The sequence below is a fragment of the Prinia subflava genome, chromosome 23 (genome assembly GCF_021018805.1).
Source record: "Prinia subflava isolate CZ2003 ecotype Zambia chromosome 23, Cam_Psub_1.2, whole genome shotgun sequence".
Classification (NCBI taxonomy): Eukaryota; Metazoa; Chordata; class Aves; order Passeriformes; family Cisticolidae; genus Prinia; species Prinia subflava.
Window position 1 is genome coordinate 699,010 of NC_086269.1, and position 22,396 is coordinate 721,405.

Genomic DNA, 22,396 nt, shown 5'->3' on the forward strand with positions numbered 1-22,396 from the left:
GGCTGCAGCCTGCCTGAGGGAAGCCCCCAGAGGGGTCTGCAGGCAGGACTGGCCCCCTCTGCCAGGCTGGAGCAGTCCTCACCCAGCTGCTTTGCCACTTTGCTCCATTTTTAAACACCCCAGCCCCTGCCCCAGGACCCCTCCTGGGGCTGGGCATCTCCAATGTCCTTCCAGTGGGTCGGGAAGGGCAAATCCCCGCCCGGGCAGCTCCCAGCAGGGCACAGCCAAGGCAGCAGAGTGAGAGCAGCACCGCTGGGGTCTCCCTGCACAGCTCCCACCTCAGACAAAGCCAGCCCGAAGCATCCTCACCCTTCCCTGTGGCGTGGACAGCAGGAATGCAGGGAGGAGGAACGGCGGCTTTTGTGCTGACCCATCTGGGGAGAGATCAAAGATCCTTCAGAGCTTGGCCTGGAGTTCAGCCCAACATCTCCCTGTGTCTCTTCCCAGTTGCTCCCAAAACTGTCCTAGCAGTGAATGCTTTTATACAGCAGGAATAACCAGGGGTGTTTTATTCCAGGAGCAGCTGCCCCTCGATTTACACATCAGGAATGGTCAGGTACCACTGACGAGACCCATCTCACCCAACACAGACAGCGCTGACCTCGGGGGGGGTCACATCTTCTGCCTATTGCCAAAAAGATTTTCTCATGTGCTGACAAACACCTGCACCTTTCCTCTGAGTGAAATTCCATGCTGAATGAAGCCTGAAATATTTACCTTGCACTTGGCATCCAGCAAGGCAAATTTCCCCTGAAAAACTGGTGAATTGTTTTGTCTCTGTGTGAAGATCTCGAGGATTTTGTCTAGTTCCACACCCCTGGCTCAGGACTGAGCTGTGGGTGGAAGTCAGCCTTCCCAAAGTCAGGGTTCAGCATTTTCCACAGTGCTCATGGTGAGAAGGAGAAGGGAAATTCCCATTTTTTTTCTGGTTCATTGAAACTGAATGGTGAAGTATTGTATGATCCTTGAAACCAAGATTCACCACTGAGTCACGGTCCTCCACCTACGAGGAAAATAAATAAGACGCGAGGCTGGAGAGCAGGAGACTGCGGAGGGACCAAGGAGAAGCTGCTGAGCCCCTTCCCAGGGGTAGGTGTGACCCCAGAGCGGGGATGGAGGCAGGCAGGAAGGAAGGTTTTGTGCTTTTCAGAGAAAAACCTGTGTGCCTGTGGCTTTAATCAGAGCTGGCTTTAGGGTTTGGCTCTGTGCTGTGCTATCATTGACTGGATATGGATTTCTACGGATGGATGGATGTAGGACAAGAGCAAGGATTTCTATGGATGGATGGATGTAGGACAAGAGCAAAAGTACTTAGGTTGTGCTAGGGGAGGTGTAGATTGGATATTTGGGAGAATTTCTTCGCTGAAAGGATGGACAAGCATTGGAACAGGCTGCTCAGGGAAGTGGCAGAGCCACCGTCCCTGGAAGTGCTCAAACCCCTGGGATGTGGTGCCAGGGGACGCGGCTGAGGGGTGGACCTGGCAGTGCTGGGTTAATGTTTGCACTCGATGATCTCGGAGGTCTTTTCCAGCCTTAATTATGCTGTGATTCTATGACTCAGCCGAGTACGCTTTGAACCGCGAAAAAGCCCAAGAACTTCATGTCTTCCTCCCAAAATATTCCATTTAAAAGGCAAAGATATCCCGCTTAAAAGCAAACTTCCTTTCCTAAATATTCCATTTGCCAGGGGGGAAAAAAAATCCCGTTTGGAAGTTTCCTAAATATTCCATTTGACAGGAAAAATGGCAGAAGGGCGGGGGTGCTCCGCTCTCCCCGAGTCCCCGAGGGGGTTCGGGGGGATCTGCGGGGTTCGGGGGCAGCGAGGCGAGGCGGGGCGGGGGCGCGGCTGCGCCGAGCGCACCTGGGCAGGTGAGGGGGGCGGAACGGGGCAGGTGAGGGGGCGGATCGGGCCAGGTGAGGCGGGGCAGGTGAGGCGGGGCGGGCGCTGGCTCAGCGCGGCCGCCGCTGCCCGAGCGCCGCTGCCCCACGCGCGGGCCCCGCGGGGCGGCCCCGAGCCCCCGCGGGACGGACCCGCCCCAGCCCCACGGACGGACGGACAGACAGACAAACAGACGGACGGGGTGAGCTGTGCGGGGCGCGGGGATCGGGCGGTACCGGCCGGGCCCGGGATCCGCCGGGCGCGGCCCCGTCCCGCGTTGGCTCCCGGGCGGAGCGGGGCCGGAGCGGGGCCGGAGCGGAGCCTCGGGGCACCGGCGGGGTCCGTGCGGGGTCTGGAGGGGGCTCTGGAGCTGCCCGGCCCCGGTGGAGAGCGGTGGGGCGGGGGCGCCGTGCGGGTCCGGGCGCAGCCCGGAGGGCAGAGCCCCTGAAAATGCGGATTTACCGCTCCTCCATCGGCTGCGCTGGGCTAGCCCCGGGCTACGCCTTTCAGGGCGGTGTAAAGCCAGGCCTAAAGTTAGGGCAAGGCTGGTGTTTTCCCCCCACCTCCTTCACCCGCTGCAGTCTTCGGATGGCGGCTGTTACACCAAACCCCGCACTTTGTGTAACAACCCCTGCCCCTTCCAATTCCGGGGGCTGCCGGGCTGTGTCGGAGGCCGAGGTGACCAGGTTGGGGTGCTCAGACTGGGAATTGAAAGGGTTAATCGCGTTGAGGTGTGTTGGGCAGCGCGGGTGGTGGGAGGCAGGAGATGAACAGACTGACATGAGGCAGCCCCAGGGTCCTGGTGCAGGAGCTGATTCGGCAGCGGATGGAAATTCAGCCTTTTTCTCTGTGGGAAGGTTTGCCTTTGAAAATAAATACAGGTCCATGAAATCCGGGATAATGTGGTAAAACCAAGGTATTGGGCACGGAGCAGGGTCTGTGGGCTCGCAGCAGAGAACCCCGAGAAGACCCTTCCATCTCCAGAAGCTTTAATGGATCAGGTGGAGCAGCGGCACTGAATAGATTTGGGTGTGGAGGCGGGGAGTGAAAGCATCTGTGTAGCAAAGCTGAGTTGGGCTTCAGGATGGTTTTCCTGGTGCTCCCTGTGCTGTTGGACTGCCTGGCACCTCACCAGGGCCCCGAGTGTCACCACAGCTGGCCAGGCTGTCCCTGACCTTGGTCACTCCTCTGCAGGCTATCTGCTCCTTCTGCAGCTTGAGTTGTTCTTGTTGGGCTGAATGTCTCCAAGGAGAAATACTAATAATGAGGGCACAGAGAGTAATTACATCGCTGACCAGAGATGCATTAGCAGCACAGGGATTTCTATGGAAAAGAAATCCCTAATTATCCCTAATTATCCCTACCCAGCCCCCAAACTGAGTGGGAATGAAGGGGAGTGGGTAGTCCCTGGCTCTGTGCACTGAGGAGCCTCCAGAGCAGCCCCAGCCTGCCTCGGCAGGGCTGTGACTGTGCCCAGACATTCCCCAGGTGTCTGGCATCGGTGGGACCCACCGGATCGAAGTTGAAGGTTGTAAGAGGCTGACTCACCGTCTGAGCCCAGCAATGGCTTCAAGTTGATTTGTTCTCAGTTGTTGTGTCAACAAGTCATTGGTGATAAAAGGTCATAAAGCATTGTGGTGTGGAGCACTGACAGACGCTGTCTGCGGGCCCAGGGACAATCCCAGGCAGCGCCCACCTTGTGACCCTGCTGGGACAGGGGCACAAATCCCCCCTGCTCTGGGGGTTTGAATTTACTCCGTGTCTCCAGACGTGTGTGTGCCAGCACACGCTGTGAGCAGGGACTGCTCAGTGGGTTATGTGTAAAACAGACCGTGGAAACCAGCCAGTAAGGCTTCTTCAAAATGCCACTTTTTTTCCTTTTCAAGAGGAACCAGTACCTGATTTTGGTCTCGATTCTAAGTCCAGGATTAACCAGGACTTTGTGTCTTTGCAAGCACACTTCTGAAGGTTTAATTCTGACAGCATTTTTAACATGGAGAACCAACAGAGCAGAGTTTCAGGAGCACTAAAGTAATTTTGATGATTGCTTCCTGATCCTTTGCAGCTCCTGGGAAACAGCCTGGTAATGTGCCCACACATTTTCAAACTATTATTTAAAGATGGTTTGCAGTTGAAGCCGAACATTTTCTTTGCAGAAAAGATAAACAGATAAACTGAGTTGTGTTTGGATTAATTTTGTGTGAACGCTTGCATCTGAATGGGATCTGCAGGTATTTGAACAAATAAAACCTGTTCCTAGACTAGTTCTTGGATAGGATTTTTTTAATCTTCTCCATCTCTGCTACCAGACGCATTTTGCAACTCCTCCAGCAATATTCAGGGCTTATGGCAAAGGTTTTACTTGTCCTGTAGCTGCTTTATTAATGGGAGTATTTGTGATTTCTCACCTCTGTTTCTGGATTTACAAATGAGTATGGGAGACGCAGCTTCTGAGCACACCTGTAGTGCAGAAATTCCCTCCCAAAATCTAAAGATACTGAATGTTGTCTCTTCTTAGAGAGGGACAGGCATTAATTTTGTTTGTTTGGCTTTGTTCTACACCAGGAAAATATTGTTGGCTGGCTGCAATTGTATAAGCAACACGGGGCTACTTGACAGAAACATTAAGTAAACAGCGCTCGATTTTTAGCAGCAGCACAGGCAGACCTGCAGTTCATGTCCTTCTGGATAAACATCCTGGTTATTACAGGTCACTGCTGTTTGCCAGTGATTATGCTGCATTCAGGGCATTCATGGAAAAGTCATTTTATGACTTTCAGAGCCTGTGGTAAAGCAGCCCCTGTGCCTCAGCCTGGTGCAGCCTCCCAGGCGGGGGGAGCCTTTCTCGTCCTTGGTGTGAGGCTGACAGGACTGAGGGAGCAGAGATCAGATCAGCCCCTGCCCCAAGGTGTTCATGGAGCCTTTGGAAGCTCTGCTGTCTGCTCTTGCTGTGGCTTGTTCGTGGCTTTATCTCCTGCTCGGGGTTTAGAGCTGTGCTCAGGGCTCGGTGAGCACAAATGAAGCGCCCTGGAACGCTGAATGTGAGCGTTGTCCTTGTTCCAGTCCTGGCCCCGCTCAGGGAGGTGTGTGTGACTCTTCCCGGCAGAGGAGTCACCCAGCTGAGTCTTGCTTGGTGGTTTCAGGGTGCAGTACCATAAACGTAACAGAGTTACACAGCACGGGGCCCTTTCTCGTTAAATTAATGCAGTGCCTCTGAAGCCAAGGAGGCGGCAGTAACCTGCAGCTGTCACCCTTGCAGAGCATGGCCCTGCACCCGCGCAGGGTGCGCCTGAAGCCGTGGCTGGTGGCCCAGGTGGACAGCGGGCTGTACCCCGGGCTGGTGTGGCTGAACCGCGAGGCCAAGCGGTTCCAGATCCCCTGGAAGCATGCCACGAGGCACAGCCCCCAGCACGAGGAGGAGAACACCATCTTCAAGGTGAGGCGGGGCGGGGTGTGGGCATCACAGGCACAAAGGGCTGGATTGTTGGCCGGGGGCTGGACAGGAGCTGTTCGCAGGCACATTTTATTTATCTGCCCTCAGAAAAGCCACTTTGTGCACCTGGATGCCAAGCTTGGCACTGCCTGAGGTGGTGTTGAGTTCTTTAACCCTTTCCCACCACCGAAGGCCGGGTGCTGTGTGGCCCATGGTGTCTGGAAGGTGACTGCTGTTCATCTGCTCGGGCTGGGATGTGGTCACTGGCTTGTTCTTGGCAGCAAACCATGAAATGCTGTTACGTAAGTCTTAAGAGGTCCACCACAAGCTCATCACAAGCACTCATCACTGTTGTCTCTAATATTCTTATCCCAAGGGATTCACTGTAACTCCCTGCACTCCTTTGAGGAATTTCTGACCTCTGTCTTGGAGGGATCTTGGACCAATAATCAGATTTTGGGGTGAGAGAGGGAGAGGCCAGCTGGATGTCTGTGGCCGTCCTTCCTCTCCATTTTAACTGAGTCCATTCCTCCTGCACTGGCTCCCTGTCAGAAATGACTTCTGGTATTGAACCTGAGACCCACAAAATCTCTAACCCAGAACTGTGAAAATTCTTTTGGAATTTGGATTTGCATCTTTTTCTCCACTTTCTTTTAACGGGAAAAACCTATTAAAGTGGGTATTTCCATTTTTTTGTTATCACAAGAGCTCTGATCAAGACTTCAGCAAGAGAAGGATTTTACGGTGGATTTGTTTGGAAGTTTGGTCTCTGGTAAAAGCTGCTCTGTGGGGAGGGCTGCACTGAGCTGTACTTTGTCCCCAGGCATGGGCCGTGGAAACAGGGAAGTACCAGGAAGGAGTGGACGAGCCCGACCCTGCAAAGTGGAAAGCCCAGCTGCGATGTGCGCTTAACAAGAGCCGGGAGTTCAATTTGATGTACGATGGCACCAAGGAGGTGCCCATGAACCCCATCAAGATTTATGAAGTGTGTGACATCCCGCAGTCGCAGGGGTCAATCATTAATCCAGGTGAGGCCCTGCTGCCACGGGCTGGCTCCTGGGCTGGCTCCTGGGCAGGCGTTGGTCCAAGGAGCTCCCTCCCTCTCTGCATTAACTCTGAGCTGCCCCTGTGCAGCAGGAGCAGCTGCCAGCTGAAGCCTGTATTAAAGGACTTTAAACCATGCTGTAGTACTAAAATGAATAAAGCTGCACACAGCTCTGTGTTTTCCTGCTAAACAGTCCAATATTGGCAATACTGTGCCTTACTGTATCAATACTTTAACCTTTACTTTCTGCAGTTATATATGAAACTGAAATTAGCATGTTGTATGGTTCAGATCTATCCTTTTTTAATGAAATTTGAAAAATACACAAATTAATCTCCAATATGAAGATGATATTTTTTCAGTGTTCCGTGCTGATCATCCACCCACAAGAATGTGCTTGTTTGCAGGTTCCACTGGCTCAGCTCCGTGGGATGAAAAGGATAATGATCTTGATGATGAAGAGGAGGAAGAACTGAATCAATCTCAGCATGTCCCAATTCAAGAGACATTTCCATTTCTTAATATCAATGGTTGGTGGCACAGACTAATGTAGTAGTGAAGGTATTCGTTTGTAAATTGCTGCATGCTTTAAATAAAATCTTGGTGTATTGAAGAGTTGTTGCCTTTTTATAGATTCTCCAATGGCTCCAGCCAGTGCAGAGAACTGCAGCACTGAAACTGTGTGGCCAAAGAATGAACCTCTGGATATGGAAATGCCCCCAACGGTGCTGCAGCACGACTTCTTCAGCAGCCCTGAGCTCTGGATCAGCTCACTGCCAAGTACGTGCATGGGCTTGTAACAGTGCTTCTGCTTTTGTCCTTTAAAACCCCACAGAAAAGAGTGTTTTGCCTTTTTTTCCTGTGGCTGTTTGTGGGTGAGTGATGAGTTCTTGTGTAGTTTAAACAGAACTGTGTGTGGTTTAAACACCCCCATGAGGGCAGCGGGGCTTGCGTGGTGTCCCTGCTCCAGGAAAAGCCACACTGATGGTTTCTCTCTCAGTGACAGACCTGGAAATCAAGTTTGAATATCGAGGGAAGGAGACGGGGCCCACGACGACCGTGAGCAACCCGCAGGGCTGCAGACTTTTCTACGGAGAGCTGGGTCCTATGCCAGACCAGGAGGAACTCTTTGGGCCCATCAGTTTGGAGCAAGTCAAGTTTCCAGGGACAGAGCAGATCACCAACGAAAGGCAGAAGATCTTCACGAGCCGGCTGCTGGATGTTATGGACAGGGGACTGATCCTGGAGGTCAGCGGCCACGCCATCTACGCCGTGCGGCTCTGCCAGTGCAAGGTGTACTGGTCTGGGCCCTGTGCCCCCTCCTCCACCACCCCAAACCTGATCGAGAGGCAAAAGAAGGTCAAGCTCTTCTGTCTGGAGACGTTCCTAAGCGGTAGGTAACTTGTGCTTCTGGAAGGGAGCTTTGGACACTGTTGGAAGGGGTGTTCTGCACTGGGCTCTGCCAGGTGTGCAGAGCAGGGCAGGGCCACTGCTCCCAACTCCAGGGGAGCTTGGAGCGGGTGTGTGGCAGGAGAAAGGCACCCTACACTCATTTAATGCTCTGAGAGACATCAGAGGGCCTTGCTTTTAAAGAAAGCACTTCATGTGTGAGGAGTGAGCTGCAATTGTGTGAGAGGTGGCAGCGGGCAGTGTGTAGGTAAGACCAGGGTGATGCAATGGTGTGGGATGTTGTGGGTGTTTCCAGCCTAAAGAGGACAACCCTGCAGCACTCGGCTTTTCTTCCTAGAGCTGATTGCCCATCAGAAGGGACAAATTGAGAAACAGCCACCATACGAGATCTACTTCTGTTTTGGAGAAGAGTGGCCCGATGGAAAACCCAGGGAGAGGAAGCTGATCGTTGTGCAGGTAGGGCTCTGGGGCGACGTGTGCCAGCCTTGTTGGCTTTGGGATCAGTTCCCACGGACACTGAGACCTTTTCTGCTGTGGCTTCTGACACCAGGAAAACTCCAGTACGACTGGTGATTTGGGAGAGCAAATACAGATTTGACATTTCTTTGTGAGTGTGTTTTGGAGTATTGTGGAAACCTCTCTGCACCCAGGACAGGGGTTCCTGCAGAGTAACAGGGACGTTCCACATGCCTTTAGGCTAACAGAAGGGGCTTTCTTTAACAGGTCATCCCCGTGGTGGCCCGGATGATCTATGAGATGTTCTCGGGGGACTTCACGCGCTCCTTCGACAGCGGCAGCGTGCGGCTGCAGATCTCCACGCCGGACATCAAGGACAACATCGTGGCGCACCTGAAGCAGCTGTACCGGCTGCTGCAGAACCACCAGGAGGGCTGGCCCATGCAGGCCCCCGCCCTGCACATGGCACAGCCGCTGCCAGCACAGTGACCCGACACTCTCACCTTGTACAGACACGGAAGGGTTTCCTAACCAGTGCCTTGCCTGAATCTGAATAAATGCAATCTGTAAATCTCATCATCTGCTTCCACAATTTCAGCAGTCTGTGGTGCTTTCGGTTTCGAAGTGGCTCAAAGCAGAGGGGCTTACAGGAATATTTCTAACTCCTTCACCCTTTTCAGCTGTTGGCTTAAGCAACCCCTCTGTATAAATTAGATTTTCAATTCTGTAATATTTTTTAATCTGCTTTAATACAATGTATATAAACACTTGATCACTAAAGGGGGAGAAAGAAAAAAATCTGTGCTCTATTAAAGCTGCTTGGACAATAGCACCTTGTCTAATTTTTTTCTGTTTAACGGGGCTGTAGCAGCAATTTGAAGGCTGACACTTCTTATACTGTGGGTTTTTTTAATCGAGATGTGTGTATGCAGGCATTGCAATGCATATGTAACAGACTGGGGTTGGAAGGGACCTCTGGAGCTCCTGCAGTCTCGTGGTGCTGATTTCAGATGTGTACAGCCCTGAGCACTCAGCGATGGGACAGAGCTGAAACAGGCTCGGGGCTGCCCTGTGCCCTGCTTTGTGCCCAGGCTGCGGGCACTGCCCGATTCCCGGCCCTTCCTTCCCCCGGCCCGCTTCCCCGCCCCGGTTCCCCGCCCCTCTCCCGGCCCTTCCTTTCCCGGCCCTTCCTCTCCCGGCCGTGCCCGGCCGCCCCCGCCCCGCCCCGCAGGAGGCTCTGCCGGGGCTGCGCCGCGCTCGGGCCCGCCCCGGATCCGCGGCGGGTTCCGCTGATGGCCGCGGGGCCCGCGGCGCTGCCGGTGCCGGTGCCGCTGCCGGTGCCGCTGCTGGTGGCGGCGGCCCGGGAGGCGCTGGCGGCCGCTCCCGGGGCCGGGCGGAGGCGGCGGCTGCCCGCGGCCCGGGCGCTGCACGCCGCCGGGGAGGTGCTGGCGGTGGCGGCGGGGCTGAAGCCGGCGCTGCTGTGGGACTGCGGTGCGGCGGGCCCGGCCGAGCTGCGGCGGTACCTGTGCCGGCTGCGGGAGGCCGGGCTGGCCGCGGGCCGCCTGCACGTCCTGGCCATGGGCGGCTCGGCGCTGGTGCTGCGGCCGGGGCCGGCCCGCGGGCGGCTCCGCGCCCTGCTCCGCGCCCGGCCCGCGCCGCTCGTGGACGTGAGCGCGGCGCGGCGGCGCCCGGGGCTGTGCGGGCCCGAGCGCGCCCGGGCCGTGCGCGGACACCTCTCGGCCCTGCTGGAGCACCTGAGCCAGGCCGAGGCCGCCAGCGCCGAGCCCGTCACCGCCAGCGAGGTCGTCCCCGGCGACTGGAACCTGTGCACCGTGGCCGGGGTGCTGCTGGGCTACCCCGCCGTGTACACCTTCGCCGAGGGCGCCGAGAACTGCCTGGCGCTGACCCCGCTGAGGGTGTTCACGGCCCGGGCCTCCTGCCCGCGGATAAAGGACGGGCTCCGGGTGCAGATCTACTCCTTCAGCGTGCCGGAGAGCCTGTGCGCGGAGCTCGGGGACGTGCTGGATGCCTGGTGCCGGGAGCTCAGGGAGGCGTTCAGTGCCCAGAGGGATTTTGTGGATCTCTGCATTTCGAGCGAGGTCGTGTCTCTTCCAGCGGTTGCCTTGTAAAACACGAACATACTCAGCCTTTTTAGCCTCCTCACTGCATCAGGGGCCGAGACAGAAGATGCAGTTCCCTCTTTGTGCTGTCCCCTGCATCTCTCGTGGTCCTTGAGCACTGGAGGCTGAATTGTGACAGTCACTGCAGGCCGGTGGCAAAACCAGGTCCATGTTCTTTAACAAACACAAGTGTGCAGAGCTGTGTGCTCCCAGCTGCTCCACTGCCTCCGTCCTGCCTGCACCGCACCCTGCAATGTCAGTGTGCATTTATTTGCAGTGGGCAGCTGAAGATGAATAAATTATTTGAACACCACGGTGCTTTGAATTAGTGGAGTTTATTGTAGGCTCTGTGTATTATTACTTCTATATTATGTGTATATTTCAGGTATATTTCCTTCCCATGCGAGGTGGTGTCATGGCCTGCGTTGTGTCTGAGCCTCACATGAATGAGGGGCAAGTGCTGCTGTAAAACCTGCACGGTGCAGCTGCAAAAGGGACTTTAACCCCGTGTGTCAGATGAATTCATGTGGTGCTGGCAGTGACAGGGGAGCAGGTGAGCTCTGGGGATGCTCAGCCACAGGAGAGGCTGAGGAGTGGGATGGAACAGGATCTGGTGGGTGTGAGGTGGGAGAATTGCTCAGGGCACAGGAGGGGGCTGTGATAGAGCCCCCCTGAGCTGGGTTTCTTTGTCAGGTGAGAGTAGAGGTGGGCAGGATGAGCACCTCCCATTTAGGGAGGCAGTGAACACAGGAGGAGAACTTGGGGGGCACAAAGGCCAGGCAGGCTGGATGCCAGGGGCACGGGATGCCCTGTGTGGCCAGAGGGGCTTTGTCCCTGAGCGCCTCGGGCACTGGGCAGTGCAGCCCTGGGCAGGACCCGGCAGTGAGAGTAGCCCAGGGCTGGGCTGGTGTCCCCGTGTCACTGCGGGTGTCTGCAGTGACACCAGCTGGGGTACAAACCCAAGGTGCACACAGCAGCAGGAGGTGGGTGAGGCCAGGCTGCTCTCGGTGAAGCAGAGCTCAGTCCCCGCAGTGAGGTCACTCTTCGGGGAGCTCCTTCACAGCCTGGAACTGGCCAGGAGGATGGCCATGGCCACTGCTGCCACTGCCACCAGGAGAGGGATCCAGGGGCCGCGCTGTCTCTGCCGGGAGAGGCTTGTGTTACCAGGAGTGCTGGGGGATGGCCCTGCTCATCTCAGCCCCAGCAAACACGCCATCCATCCCCCTGCACGGCACCAAGGAGGGGGTCTGTGCTGGGCGGGCCCGGGGCTCCCACCTGTGCCGGGCTGCCCTGGGCGCGGCGGAGCTCGTCCCGGCACTGGCGCAGGCGGCGCAGGCAGCCCCGGTACTCCTCGCTGAGCGCCTCCAGCTCCCCGCGCAGCTCCCGGCACTGCGGGCACAGCGCGGGGCTCCCGGCTGGAGGGGTCCCCTCGGCCCCGGGCGCGCCCCTCGGGGCCGGGCTGCTGCAGCGGCTGCAGCGCTGCGCCTGCAGCGGGGCACGGCCCAGCTCTGCTGCCGGGGTGTCCTCGTGTACCTGCAGGGACAGAGCAGAGCTGGTGTTACTGCAGCGTGGTGCCCCTGCCCCACACCTGCCTGGCTTTGCTGCACAGCCGCAGCACGGGGGGAAAGGAGCAGCGGTGATTTTTATGACTGCAGGAGTGTGCAGGGCAGGAAGTTGGGGAATGCAGGCTCCTGTCAGGGTCTGCCCCTCAATCTGAAATTCCTTCTGCATTTCACTGATCCTGACAACAATTCCTGACAGTCCTTTTAACCCTCTGAGAGATGGGACACATGGGACAGGTGCCTTGGTTGTGCTGCACAACCCCAAAACTCAGGGATGGCCCCTTTTCCTGACCACCCAGACAGAGAGAGCTCTCCCTGATGAGCAGAGCACAGGCAGCAGCTGTGGAAGGAGCTGCCTGGGCCCAGAGGCTTCAGGAAGAAGTGGGGGCACCTGGATGTGCTTTAGAAACCCCTCCCGGGAGCCCCTGGGTGATTCCTGATGCTGGTGCTGCCCTCAGCTCTGTGGGTTAGTGTGGCAAGCTCTTCTCCTGTGTGGCTCTCAGCTCTACCACAGTAAGTTATAAATTATTTTTTTATAAGTCCTTTTTAGTAATTCCTTGCTAGTTGAACATGGCTATGAGAATTGAAGGGCTGTTGGTTGGAAGAAGGCTGGTTTGATGGCAAAGTGTGTGTAAAAGGCTGAAAAACTTTGTTGGTTTGGGTTTTTTGCAGCCCAGTTGAAAAGGCATCGCTTCTGTTAGCAGACCCTTCCTGGTTTTTTTATTGTTATTGTTGCAAGCATTTCCTCCTCCCCTTCCTTTATGCTCAGGGGTTTGGTCCTTGAAGTGTGGCTTTGGCTTTCCCTGAGAGGCTGCTGAGGGTCCCTGTCTGTGAGAGCAGGAGTTTGTGCAGGGAGAGCTCTGCTCCTGCAGCCCTGTCCTTGTGTGCAGGTGCTTCACAGGGGATTCAGGCAAGAGTGGTACCAGGATAAAAATTCAGGGCAGATAATCCCTGCAGGAGCTTTGGTGTGTGGTGTTTCTGCTGGAGCTCTCGCACCAGCAGCCCCTGAGTGCCTTTCTCACCTCGCTGTCCTCTGCTGTGAGCTGCGATGTCCTTTCCTGCACCTCATCCTTCAGGCTTTCTGCTCCCTCCTGCTCCTCCTCGGGCTGCTCTAACAGAGCGTTTTGGTTTTCCTTGGCAGGAGAGAGAGGTGGGCTCTGTGTGGTGGAAACCTGGTCTAGAAAACAGTCAGGCTTCTGATGAGAAACAGCTCCAGGCTCTGTGCTGGCTTTAGCTCTTGTTTACTGAAGGATAATATTTGTGTGCTATGCAAAAGCAGAAGACACAGGAGCTGAGTTTGTTATCACACGCCTGTCTCTGCTGTAGCTACAAGTTCATCATCTCAAGAGCAATATTTCTAAGCTGCTGCCAGAAATGGAGGGGAGGGAGAGTTAAAATGCCTTTTTTATTACTTTCTTTTTGTCAAGAACAGCTGTAATTGCAATTATAAACTGGAATGTGCTTTGTTTGGGAAAAAGTATGGTGTAGCCACTGAAGTAGAATTTACAGGGAAATCCATTTATTTTTAAAGTGTTTGCCATCATAAATACATTTATATTTTAATGTTAGCTAGCAAAACAACTCATTCTGTGTAGCTCTAAAATAACCCTTTATTCTAAACCACTGTAGACTTTTCCTAGAGTCAGGGCTATGCTCCTGTGTCCAGGGAGTGCTACCTGGGGATTACAAAGTTTGCTGACCTTTCCTTTGCACCGTCACCTCCTGGCTCTTCCCCAGGTTGTTCTGGTTGTGGATCAAGTCTGGGAACACAAAAAGGAACAATATAGTCTGTGGCACTAAAGGAGGGCTCTAACTTTGTGCATTTGTGTGTTACTTACTCTGCAAATGGCTGATTGTTGCCTCCAGTGTTACCTTCTGCTCTTGTTCTTTTTGCAATTTATCTGAAATAAGGACAGAAGGAAGTCAAGGTTGGTGTAAATTTCTGTGTATTTTTATGCAAGGGTGGTACAATGTGTAGAGTGGAGCAGGCTTTGTTGCCTGCTCTGGACTTTCTTCTCTGTAGGGATGTGATTTTTAGCTGTTTATTGCCCTTTCTTTTTTGGCAGTTTTTCCTCTCGTGTTCGAGTCATTTATGGTTTATCTTAAAGCTGTTCATGCAAGACCTGTTATGAGATTAGAACTGCAACCCACTTTCTCTTCCTTAATTATGTTTTGAAATAGCCATCTGTGAGTCTGAAATGACGGGTGTGAGGTTCCTTGCCTCTGTCTGAGCTGGTGCTTCAGGGCCTCGTCCTCCCCTCTGTGCCACCACCGTCACACAGCCCCGGGCTGCAGGTCTGGCACGGGGGGAAAGTCCTGATTCAAGCTGAGGACACCTCTTAGATTGTTATTTCTTTCCAGGTCTCCCATTACATCCTTTCCTCCAGCAAAGTCACTTCTCTGAACATTTTAATCGAGTCAGGAACAACTTTTGGAGGGCTTGGGCAATGGGAAGCTTTTGTGCCAAGCTGAGGTGTGGAAGTGAGCTGTGTGTGCACGCGGCTCTAGGCACCGCGGCTTTGGGAGCGTTTCCCTTGTCCCCTCCGTGTTTTTGGGGGCACGGTCCCGGTACCTTGGATGTGCTGGATGGTGCCGGCGTGGCGGTCGTTGTCGCTGCGCAGGGCGCTGGCCGTGCGCAGCAGCTCCGCGCGCTCCTCCCGCAGCGCCCGCACCTCCCGGCTCAGCCGCTCGCTCTGCGCCTCCGCTCGCTGGGCAGGGACACGGTCACAGCCTGCTCGGCCTTGGGAGCACACACAGCTCACCCCGGCCTGCCCCACATCCCCTTCCACTGCCCGGGCTGCTCCAAGCCCTGCCCAGCCCGGGCACTGCCAGGGACAGGTGGGCACGGCTGCTCCGGGCAGCCCGGCATTCCCAGAGGAGGCTGCTCCTGCGGGGAGCTGGCATACCTGGAGCTCGCTCTGTAGAGCCTGGAAGCTGTTTCTGAGCTCGCTGTGTGCTGTGGTCACCCTGGTCAGCTCGGCTTTGACTGTGGCGTCGTGCTCTTTCCAGAAGGCAAGGTCCTCTCGGGTCTCTGCCAGGCTTCTCTGGAGGGACAGCAGGACCCAGGGCAGGGTGTGACCCAGGGCAACGATGCCAGCTCGCCCTGGGTGACACCGGCTGGGCCGTGCTGGCTCCCCCAGCGCCAGGATACAAACACTCGTGTGGGGCTGATGCCATCTGATGGACAGAGCCAACACGTGTCCCTGTGGAGCACATTCCTGTTCCTGGGATAAAACTCACTTGTTTTTCTGCAAATACCAGCTATCCTGTGGGTCAAAGTGATTTGCTGCCTCTTGGGGAAAACCTGTTTTCATACAAATGTGCAACTCCAGAAAAAACAGCTCTGGAGGCCTCGTGCCCTGTGTGTGTGCAGAGCAGGGGAGGGCCCAGGGGGATAAGGGATGGAATTCAAGGTGACAAACCCGAATACATTTCCCCAGCCGTGAGCTGTCTGTGATGTGACGTGCAGCTCCTGCAGGGAGCACAGGCTGCATTAAATCTGCTTTGGGCTTTGCTGAGTAGCTAAAATCTCATTTTTTATATTGGCTGCTAATGGTAAGCCTGTCATCAGCTTCCCCTGACATGTGGATTTTCTTTGTCACAGTTGGACTGAATTAAAGCCAGGCCAGGTGTAAGACGTTGCTCACCTGAGAGTTTTGCAGCTGCTGCTCTGTTTGGAGTTTGTCCTCCAGCATCTTCTGAAGAGCCTCTTTTGCCTTCTGCTCATAGGTCTGCTTCTGGTCCTCCATCTCTATCAGGATCTTCTTCACACACTCCTTCGAGTAACTCTTCAGAGAAAGAAAGACTGGAGTGCTTATGTGTCAGATTCCTGACCTTGCTAAACCTGGGTGTTAGCAAACCCAGAGCGTGAAAATGCTGCTGCTGAAGTGCTGTGAAGCATTGCTTCAGCAAAAAGTCCTTTTTGGATAGGTATCTAATCAGATTGATGTAGAAACTGAGAGCCGAGCCACTTACAAGGCTTGGTTTTTGTTTTCCTGCCTTTCCTCTCCTGTTTGTCAGTGAATCAGACTTTACCTGGGTGCAGGCCTGCAGCTGATTTTCCAGCACCCGCAGTTTACACCTCAGTTTGTCTTCGTTTAGCTGACCCTGGGGAAAAAGCAATTGAAGTGAGATGTGAAATCATGAGCTGCAAATGTGTCCCCAATGCTTTGTTGGGTTGTGTTTTGTTTCATTTTCTCCCTTCATCTGTAATCAGATCAAAATCTCTCCAGTGCTGAGAGCTCAAGTAAACCTTCCCAGCTTCAGAATAAATGGGATATGGGGGAAGTAAAACTTTTATGGATGAAAACCTGTCCTGAGGCAGTTTCTCTGGTTACTGAGTGCAGGTGCTGGCAGTGACATGACAAGTTGGGAGCGAGGGGATTTGGGGTTGTTCTGGCTGCTTTGGCAGGAATGCAGCTGCTGCCTGTCCCCGCAGATCCCCTGTGCTCCCTCCCTGCCTCCAGCTCCAGCTGCTGGAGAGGTCCTGTCTCTCTGATTTCCTTAGAAAATAGGTTGGGTCTGTGTTACAACATCTGCAGTGGGGCAGGGGGATGGAGGGGCCCAGGGATGATTCATTTTCCTCATTCTCATCATCTCAGTGTTAGTCAGGCTGCTCGGGCTTTGTGGAAGCAGGCTGCATGCAAATTCAGATAACATTTCTAGCAAAGGGTTCACGTAGGCTGTTTTTCCACCACCAATACTGAGAACACCAATATCCTCTCTGCCCACTGCTGCTTGAAGTCACGACTCTGAAAAGAAACTGCTCGATGTTACAGGAATAGCTGACAGACCCAAGCAAAACCAGACCCGCTGGTGTCTCAGCACTGTTTAAATTTGCACAGAAGCACATTTGCAGTCCCAAAGACTAAACCTTCCCAGTTCAGTTGTTGGTGCAAAGAACTAAAGGCTCTTAGTAAGTAGGTGGGATTTTGAAAAGCAATTTCAGATGTGCAATATCCTGCCTGCTTTTCCTCAGTTCTCCTCCTCTGCTGTCTGCACAGGTTCAGCTGCTGTGCACAGATGTGGCTGTGCCCTGCTCGAGGCACTCAGGCTCCTCCTGTGCTTTTGGGCAGAAATCATGGGAGGGTTGGGGTTGGAAGGGGCCTTAAAAATAACAGAGACTCACTGAGCATCATCCTTCATCTGGCAGCATTTCTGAACCAGCTGGACAATTCTACAGCTGGTGGGGATTTAAGGCACAGACCTGGGCTAGGAAGGTCTCTCTGACCTCGAGGTGAAGTTGTGGGAGGGGAAGGAGGCAAACGCTTTGTCCCTGCAGTCTGACACCCCCATCCTCCTGCAGAGCCTTCCCTTGCCCCATCCAGCCACGGCCACACACGAGCAGCACCTCAGGAGTGACTCTGTGGCCACTCCAAGAGCCACTGCCCCATCACTCATGGGTGTTAACAGCTCACCTTTGATACCCAAACTGTTGGACAGGGTGAAAAAGCTGCTGCAACAAACATTCGGCATCTCACCTGAGGCAGGAGAGGGGCAGCCAGGGCTCACCTTCCATGGCACAGCGTCACGGGGAAGGCTCCATCCGCCCCTCCCTTTGCCAGCACCCCCTGGAGAAGCCCCCCAGCCCCCCCTGCCTCGCGCAGTCCCCTCCAAGCAGCAGCATCCCCCTGCTGGCTCCGGCACTGGGGGCAGTTCCAGGCTGATGGAGCAGCGTGCAGGAGGCAGCAGCAAAGCCTCTCCTGCAGCAGGGGCAGGGAGCAGCACCCACCTGTTTGCAGCCTGAGGTCTCCTGGCCACTTCCTGCCAGTGTGGCTGCCTGTTTTTTCCTGCTCACGTTATTTGAAGGAGCAAGCAAAGGCGGAAGTCTCTGAGCACAGGATGTCTGACAAAAATTTTGTACCCCCTCACCCAATCCCTTGCTTCTCTGCCCCAACAGAACTTTCAAACCACTTTTTTTTTTTAATGCCACAATGATATGAATGATCCTGTTTCATGATCCTAGAGGAAAGCCTTGTATATTACATAAAATGTATCCTCTTAATTTTGCATCCTCAGAGAAGAAAAAAGGGCCCTGTTTCAGAGTGCCCAGAGGATTTTTTTGAGCTGTGGGGAGACAGTTTGATGCCAGGTCACGGTTCAGCACCAGCAGCCTTGGTGTTGGGGCTCTGGCCTGTGTTTGGGGCCCAGAATACACCCCTGAAAGGAACAGGGAGGATAACCCTGTTATTTCTTCCCCACTCACTGCTGTTTGCGTTTATGTAAGGAACAGTGGGAAAGGCAAGCTGTAAAAACCCCCCAAACCTCATGGAAGAATGCAGATTTTTAGCCTTGCTGTTGATCTGAAAGCAAAGGGCGTTTTGCAAGAACCTCTTGTGGCACAAAAGAGGAAAATTCAGGCCAAGTTCCCCCTTTTGTCCTGAGTTTGTCCCGCCCTCCCTAAGCAGAGAGGGGACAGCGAGGCAGGGGAGGTGAGGAGGGGTCCTGCAGCTCTCTGGTACCTGCCAGGATTTCTCTGATGCCTGGAGCAGAGTGGACAAAAGCTCCTGTAGAATCACCATCTTCTGCTTGAGCAGCAGCTCGCGGTGCAGGGCCTCCTGTGGGCAGGGGGGACACGGTCAGGGGGGCCAGCCCAGAGTCCACCCCCAGGGCCGGGGGGCCAGCCCAGAGCGCCCCCCAGGGCTGGGCTGGCCCTGCCTGGGGGCTCCAGCACTTGGAGGTCTATTGGCTTTTTTGGCCATGTTAAAATTGGGCTTTTAGCAATATTAATATCGATTTTAAAGTATTATTCTTGATGGAAACCAGCTGTCCCAGTGGGTGCTGAGCACCCTTTGGTACCCACCTTCAGGTAGTTGGAGAGCTGTACCATTTCCTGAAAGGGAAAGGGCAAATGTTTAAAAACAGGATTGTTTCAGTTTATAAACATGTCATGAGCTTGCTACAAAAATCTAAATATTTTTAAATGAAAGGCATTAACAGCCTATATTTGGGTGGAGAAGGAGAGCCTGCTGGGGTTCCTTGGGTTAGTTTTTCCAGGGAAGTGGAAATATTTCCACAGCAGTTGAACTTTCAGGAGTTCCAGGCTGGTCATTACCTGTGCTTTCCTTACCTTATTTAAAACTGCTATTCCCCAGCTGAAATGAAAAACAAAGTGTGTTACTGAGGGGTCAGGGAGGGTCTGGACACCCCCTGCCCAGCTGGGCTGGGAGTGTGTGCAGCAAACCCTGCGCATTTGGACGGGAGCGCTTGGGAGCTGCTGCCCCGGGGGATTCCCAGGCAGGAGCTGCTTACTCTGTCTGCTGGCCCGAGTCTCTCACTGCTGAGCTTGGCTTCGGGAGGGTCTGGGTTCCTGTGGGAGCAAAGTGAGAGGCTGTCAACCACCCCCCCAAAGTGAGAGGCTGTGAACGATCCCCCTGAGGGCCCGTGGATGTTTTTCCATGAGGGTGTTTGTCCATCTCTGCTCCCAGCCTGGAGTGCCCAGTGACAGCTCAGTGAGCTCAAGGGGCGAGGAAACGCCCTGCTCTGGTGGACACATGGGAGTTATCCTGCACTGAAGTCACTCCCTGATCTTGGGACAGCGACAGGGCAGCCCTGGGGCAGAGCAGCTGCTCAGCAGCACTGGTGCTCGAGCTCTGGGCTGGTTTATCCTTCCCCAGGAAGAATATTGCCAGGGAAAACTGGGACTTGGGGTGGTAAAACAGCACAGGAGTGGGGATGCTGGCTGGGAGCAGCTGATCCCAAACAGCTCCATGGGGACCTGAAGGTGGGAAGGGGATATTGTGGGAAAGTCTGAGCACCCCTCACGTACCTTGGGTGTTGAGAGAGTCCCCTCGTCCCTGGGGGGTGCTGGGGCTCAGCAGGGACTGAGCAGGGGGAAACGTGGGGCAGCTCCTCGGGTGCTGGAATGAGAGGGCAGCCGGAGTCAGGCTGAGGGCAGGGCTGGAGGTGAGGGGCACCAAGGAGATGCCAAGGAGCCGTGGCAGTTCCACAGGGATCTGCAGCAGCTCCAGGGCCCTGTGGCAAAGCAGGGAAAAGCCTGCTGACTGCTGGGGTGTGGGAATGACACCCCAGAACAGTTCAGTGTGCCCGGGAGCTGGGCTCTGCTGTGGTGCTGCTGCCTCGGGCAGAGGTGCCGGTTCTGCTCCCCAGGCCTCCTCAGCTCTGCACAGCTCCGCAGGGAAGGCCCTGCACGTCAGTGCTTGCTGCAGATTCCTGGGGCTGGAGCTGCTGAGCCAGGAGGGATTGCTCTGCTCGCTCTGGTGCTGGGCAGGGAGCTCGAGGTGTGTCTGTGTAAATCTCCTCCTGCTCACAGAGCTTTGTGAACACCATGGTGTACCAGGGGGTTTTACATAGAAATGTATTTACCAGGAGATCTGTTTGGCTCTGCCTGGGGTGTTTTGCACCCCTCCGAAGGTGTTCTTGGAGGCAGGGAGCCCTCTGGGTTCCTGTGGCACAGGGTGGGTAATGGGGGCCAGGGAGTCTCCTGCCCCCTCACCCTCCCTGCTCACAGCACAGGGGATGGAGGGAGGCCAGGTGGATGGAGCCCACTTACCAGGGGTTAAAATAATTTGTGTAAGTGCAAAACTGCAGCCTGGCAGCAAAAATGTGGAGCTGTACTGGGAGAAATGGCAGAGAAATCTCCACTGGTTCAGGGCTGGGCAAACAGGAGAGGAGCAGGGAGGTGACTGCCCCATGCCCGGCTCTGCGTTCGTGGGGAAATGCACATTTTTGTCCGCAGTGTCTGCATTTCGGCTGGGTTTGACACGGGTGCGATGCCCCAGGGTGTTGGAGCTGTGCAGAGGGGGCGGGCGGTACCTGCGGGCGGTACCCGCGGCCGGGGCTGCGGGCGGTACCCGCGGCCGGGGCTGCGGGCGGTACCCGCGGCCGGGGCTGCGGGCGGTACCCGTGGCGGGTCGGGCGGTACCCGCGGCCGGGGCTGCGGGCGGTATCTGCGGGCGGTACCCGCGGCCAGGGCAGGCGGTATCTGCGGAGGGGCAGGCGGTACCTGCAGCGGGCTGCTCGCCCTGCGCTCCACCCGAGGGGAGGGGTCCGCAGGGCTTCGTGCCTCGGGCTGCTGTCCCGGCGGGGTCTCCGCGGCCTCGCCCCCCAGGTTTCTCCTCCGGAGGAACTCCCTGAGGCGGGGGCTGTGCGCTGGGCTCCTGCCGGGCCGCGCCGGGCGGCGGCGGGAGCTGCCACTGTCCCTGTCCCTGTCCCTGCAGCGCAGCCTCTCCCGCGCCTCCTGTCGCCGCTCGCTCCTCTCCTCGTAGCTCTCGCCCGGCAGAGCCCTCCTGGGCGTGCTGGCCTTGTCCCTCCGGGGGCTGTGCCCTGTGGAACCAGGCCAGAACACACAGAGTGGAAATCGGCTCTTTCTGGGGCTGAATGGGTGTGGGGAATCGGGCGGTGCTCCTGGAGTGCCATGTGCTTGCAGAATGCTCCCATGGTTTTTAGTTTGTATTAAAATCGCTCTGTAATTCTGGTTAGTGTCCTTGTGGCAGCTGTGGGGTGCTCATGGCTCATTCCTGGTGCTATCTTTTACCTTAGGGCTCTCCTTGGGGGGTGAGCAGCATTTTTGGGGTGGGGAAGGTGCCCAGCTTGCCCTGGGTGGGGAAGGTGCCCACAAGCCCCAGCCAGGACTCTGCTCCAGATGTTGAGCATTTTTCAGCTCACTTTGCTCCATTTTAGAAAAGGCCCAGCTGTGTGTCCTGCTCACACTCCCTTCATCCATCTCTCCCCATCAGGAAAAGCTCAGCCCTCTCCCCTCTGCGCTGCCTCTGGCCTGCCCAGCCTGTCCCAGGGCTGTGAAACCTCAGTTCACCAAAAATGCACTGAAAAGCAGGATAAAGCTTAAAGAAGCACAGTCCATTACTCACCCTGGGCTGAGCAAACCGTTGGGGCTTTCTTGACAATCTAATTCTCTATTTCCTCCTTCTGCTACCCTAAATTACCCTCTCTAATTAAACATGTCCTCTATCTTTGCTTTCCAAGCTGTTACACTTCAAGGGAAACCAGAAGAAAACTTGTGCCTCTTGCTGGTTCACTTTACAGTTTCCCAGTGTAAGTTGTATTGGGTGAAAAAAGAGGAAAAAGGTGCCTGGTGCTGTTTTTAGCCTCTGCTCCCCTCCAGTCCCACCAGCCTGGCGCTGTGGGTGCTCCAGCGCTTACCTGGTGCCATGGTCCTGTCCTGCCCCTGCAGTGCCGTGCCGAGCCGGTGCTGTCAGGCAGGAACACGCCCCGGCTGCCCTCTCCGTGCCACCCACCTCATCTGCTGCTCTCCTTTTCCCTCTGTCAGACAGGAAACGGTGCAGCTGCGGCCGAGCCCCGGTTCCTGTGTGTGCTCACAGCGGGGCCAGGCTTATCTGGGGAGCCCCGAGTGTCCAGGCTGGCCCCAGGCAGAGGCAGCAGTTCCCTCCAGCAGTTATCTCTGGGGGCATCCCCCTCACAGAGCTGAGCTCTGCCTCACGGAGCTGCTTGTGGCACTCGGGGACGGAGTTCCCCGAGCGGCTTTGGGGCAGAGAAATCCAGACTTAGGGA

General features: G+C 55.5%; 3 protein-coding genes across 4 annotated transcripts; 2 read left to right on the forward strand and 1 right to left on the reverse strand.

The window, feature by feature from the left end:
- The first annotated feature begins 969 nt into the window (after positions 1–969).
- Positions 970–9,052, forward strand: IRF6 (interferon regulatory factor 6). 2 transcript variants are annotated; one of them, XM_063418225.1, is made up of 8 exons: positions 970–1,089; positions 5,139–5,315; positions 6,136–6,340; positions 6,765–6,887; positions 6,991–7,137; positions 7,358–7,750; positions 8,105–8,223; positions 8,491–9,052. In XM_063418225.1, the coding sequence occupies exons 2-8, from the start codon at positions 5,142–5,144 to the stop codon at positions 8,710–8,712; spliced, it is 1,383 nt and encodes a 460-aa protein (XP_063274295.1). In that variant the 5' UTR covers positions 970–1,089; positions 5,139–5,141; the 3' UTR covers positions 8,713–9,052. The 2 variants fall into 2 exon arrangements, with proteins under 2 accessions (XP_063274295.1, XP_063274294.1); XM_063418224.1 differs by lacking the exon at positions 970–1,089 and adding an exon at positions 1,885–2,081.
- Positions 9,053–9,500: 448 nt separating this feature from the next.
- C23H1orf74 (chromosome 23 C1orf74 homolog) lies at positions 9,501–10,656 on the forward strand. Its single transcript, XM_063418352.1, has one exon. It carries the CDS (start codon positions 9,516–9,518, stop codon positions 10,350–10,352), a length of 837 nt encoding a protein of 278 aa, XP_063274422.1. The 5' UTR covers positions 9,501–9,515; the 3' UTR covers positions 10,353–10,656.
- A 114-nt stretch (positions 10,657–10,770) lies between these two features.
- Positions 10,771–22,146, reverse strand: TRAF3IP3 (TRAF3 interacting protein 3). The gene is made up of 16 exons (XM_063418351.1): positions 22,028–22,146; positions 20,871–21,190; positions 19,674–19,764; positions 19,157–19,214; positions 18,975–18,999; positions 18,708–18,737; positions 18,367–18,462; positions 15,941–16,012; positions 15,553–15,693; positions 14,812–14,949; positions 14,478–14,613; positions 13,744–13,806; positions 13,606–13,665; positions 12,928–13,082; positions 11,619–11,876; positions 10,771–11,484 (listed from the first exon to the last, which is right to left on the reverse strand). Exons 1-16 carry the CDS (start codon positions 22,035–22,037, stop codon positions 11,401–11,403), a joined length of 1,737 nt encoding a protein of 578 aa, XP_063274421.1. The 5' UTR covers positions 22,038–22,146; the 3' UTR covers positions 10,771–11,400.
- Between the last annotated feature and the right edge of the window lie 250 nt (positions 22,147–22,396).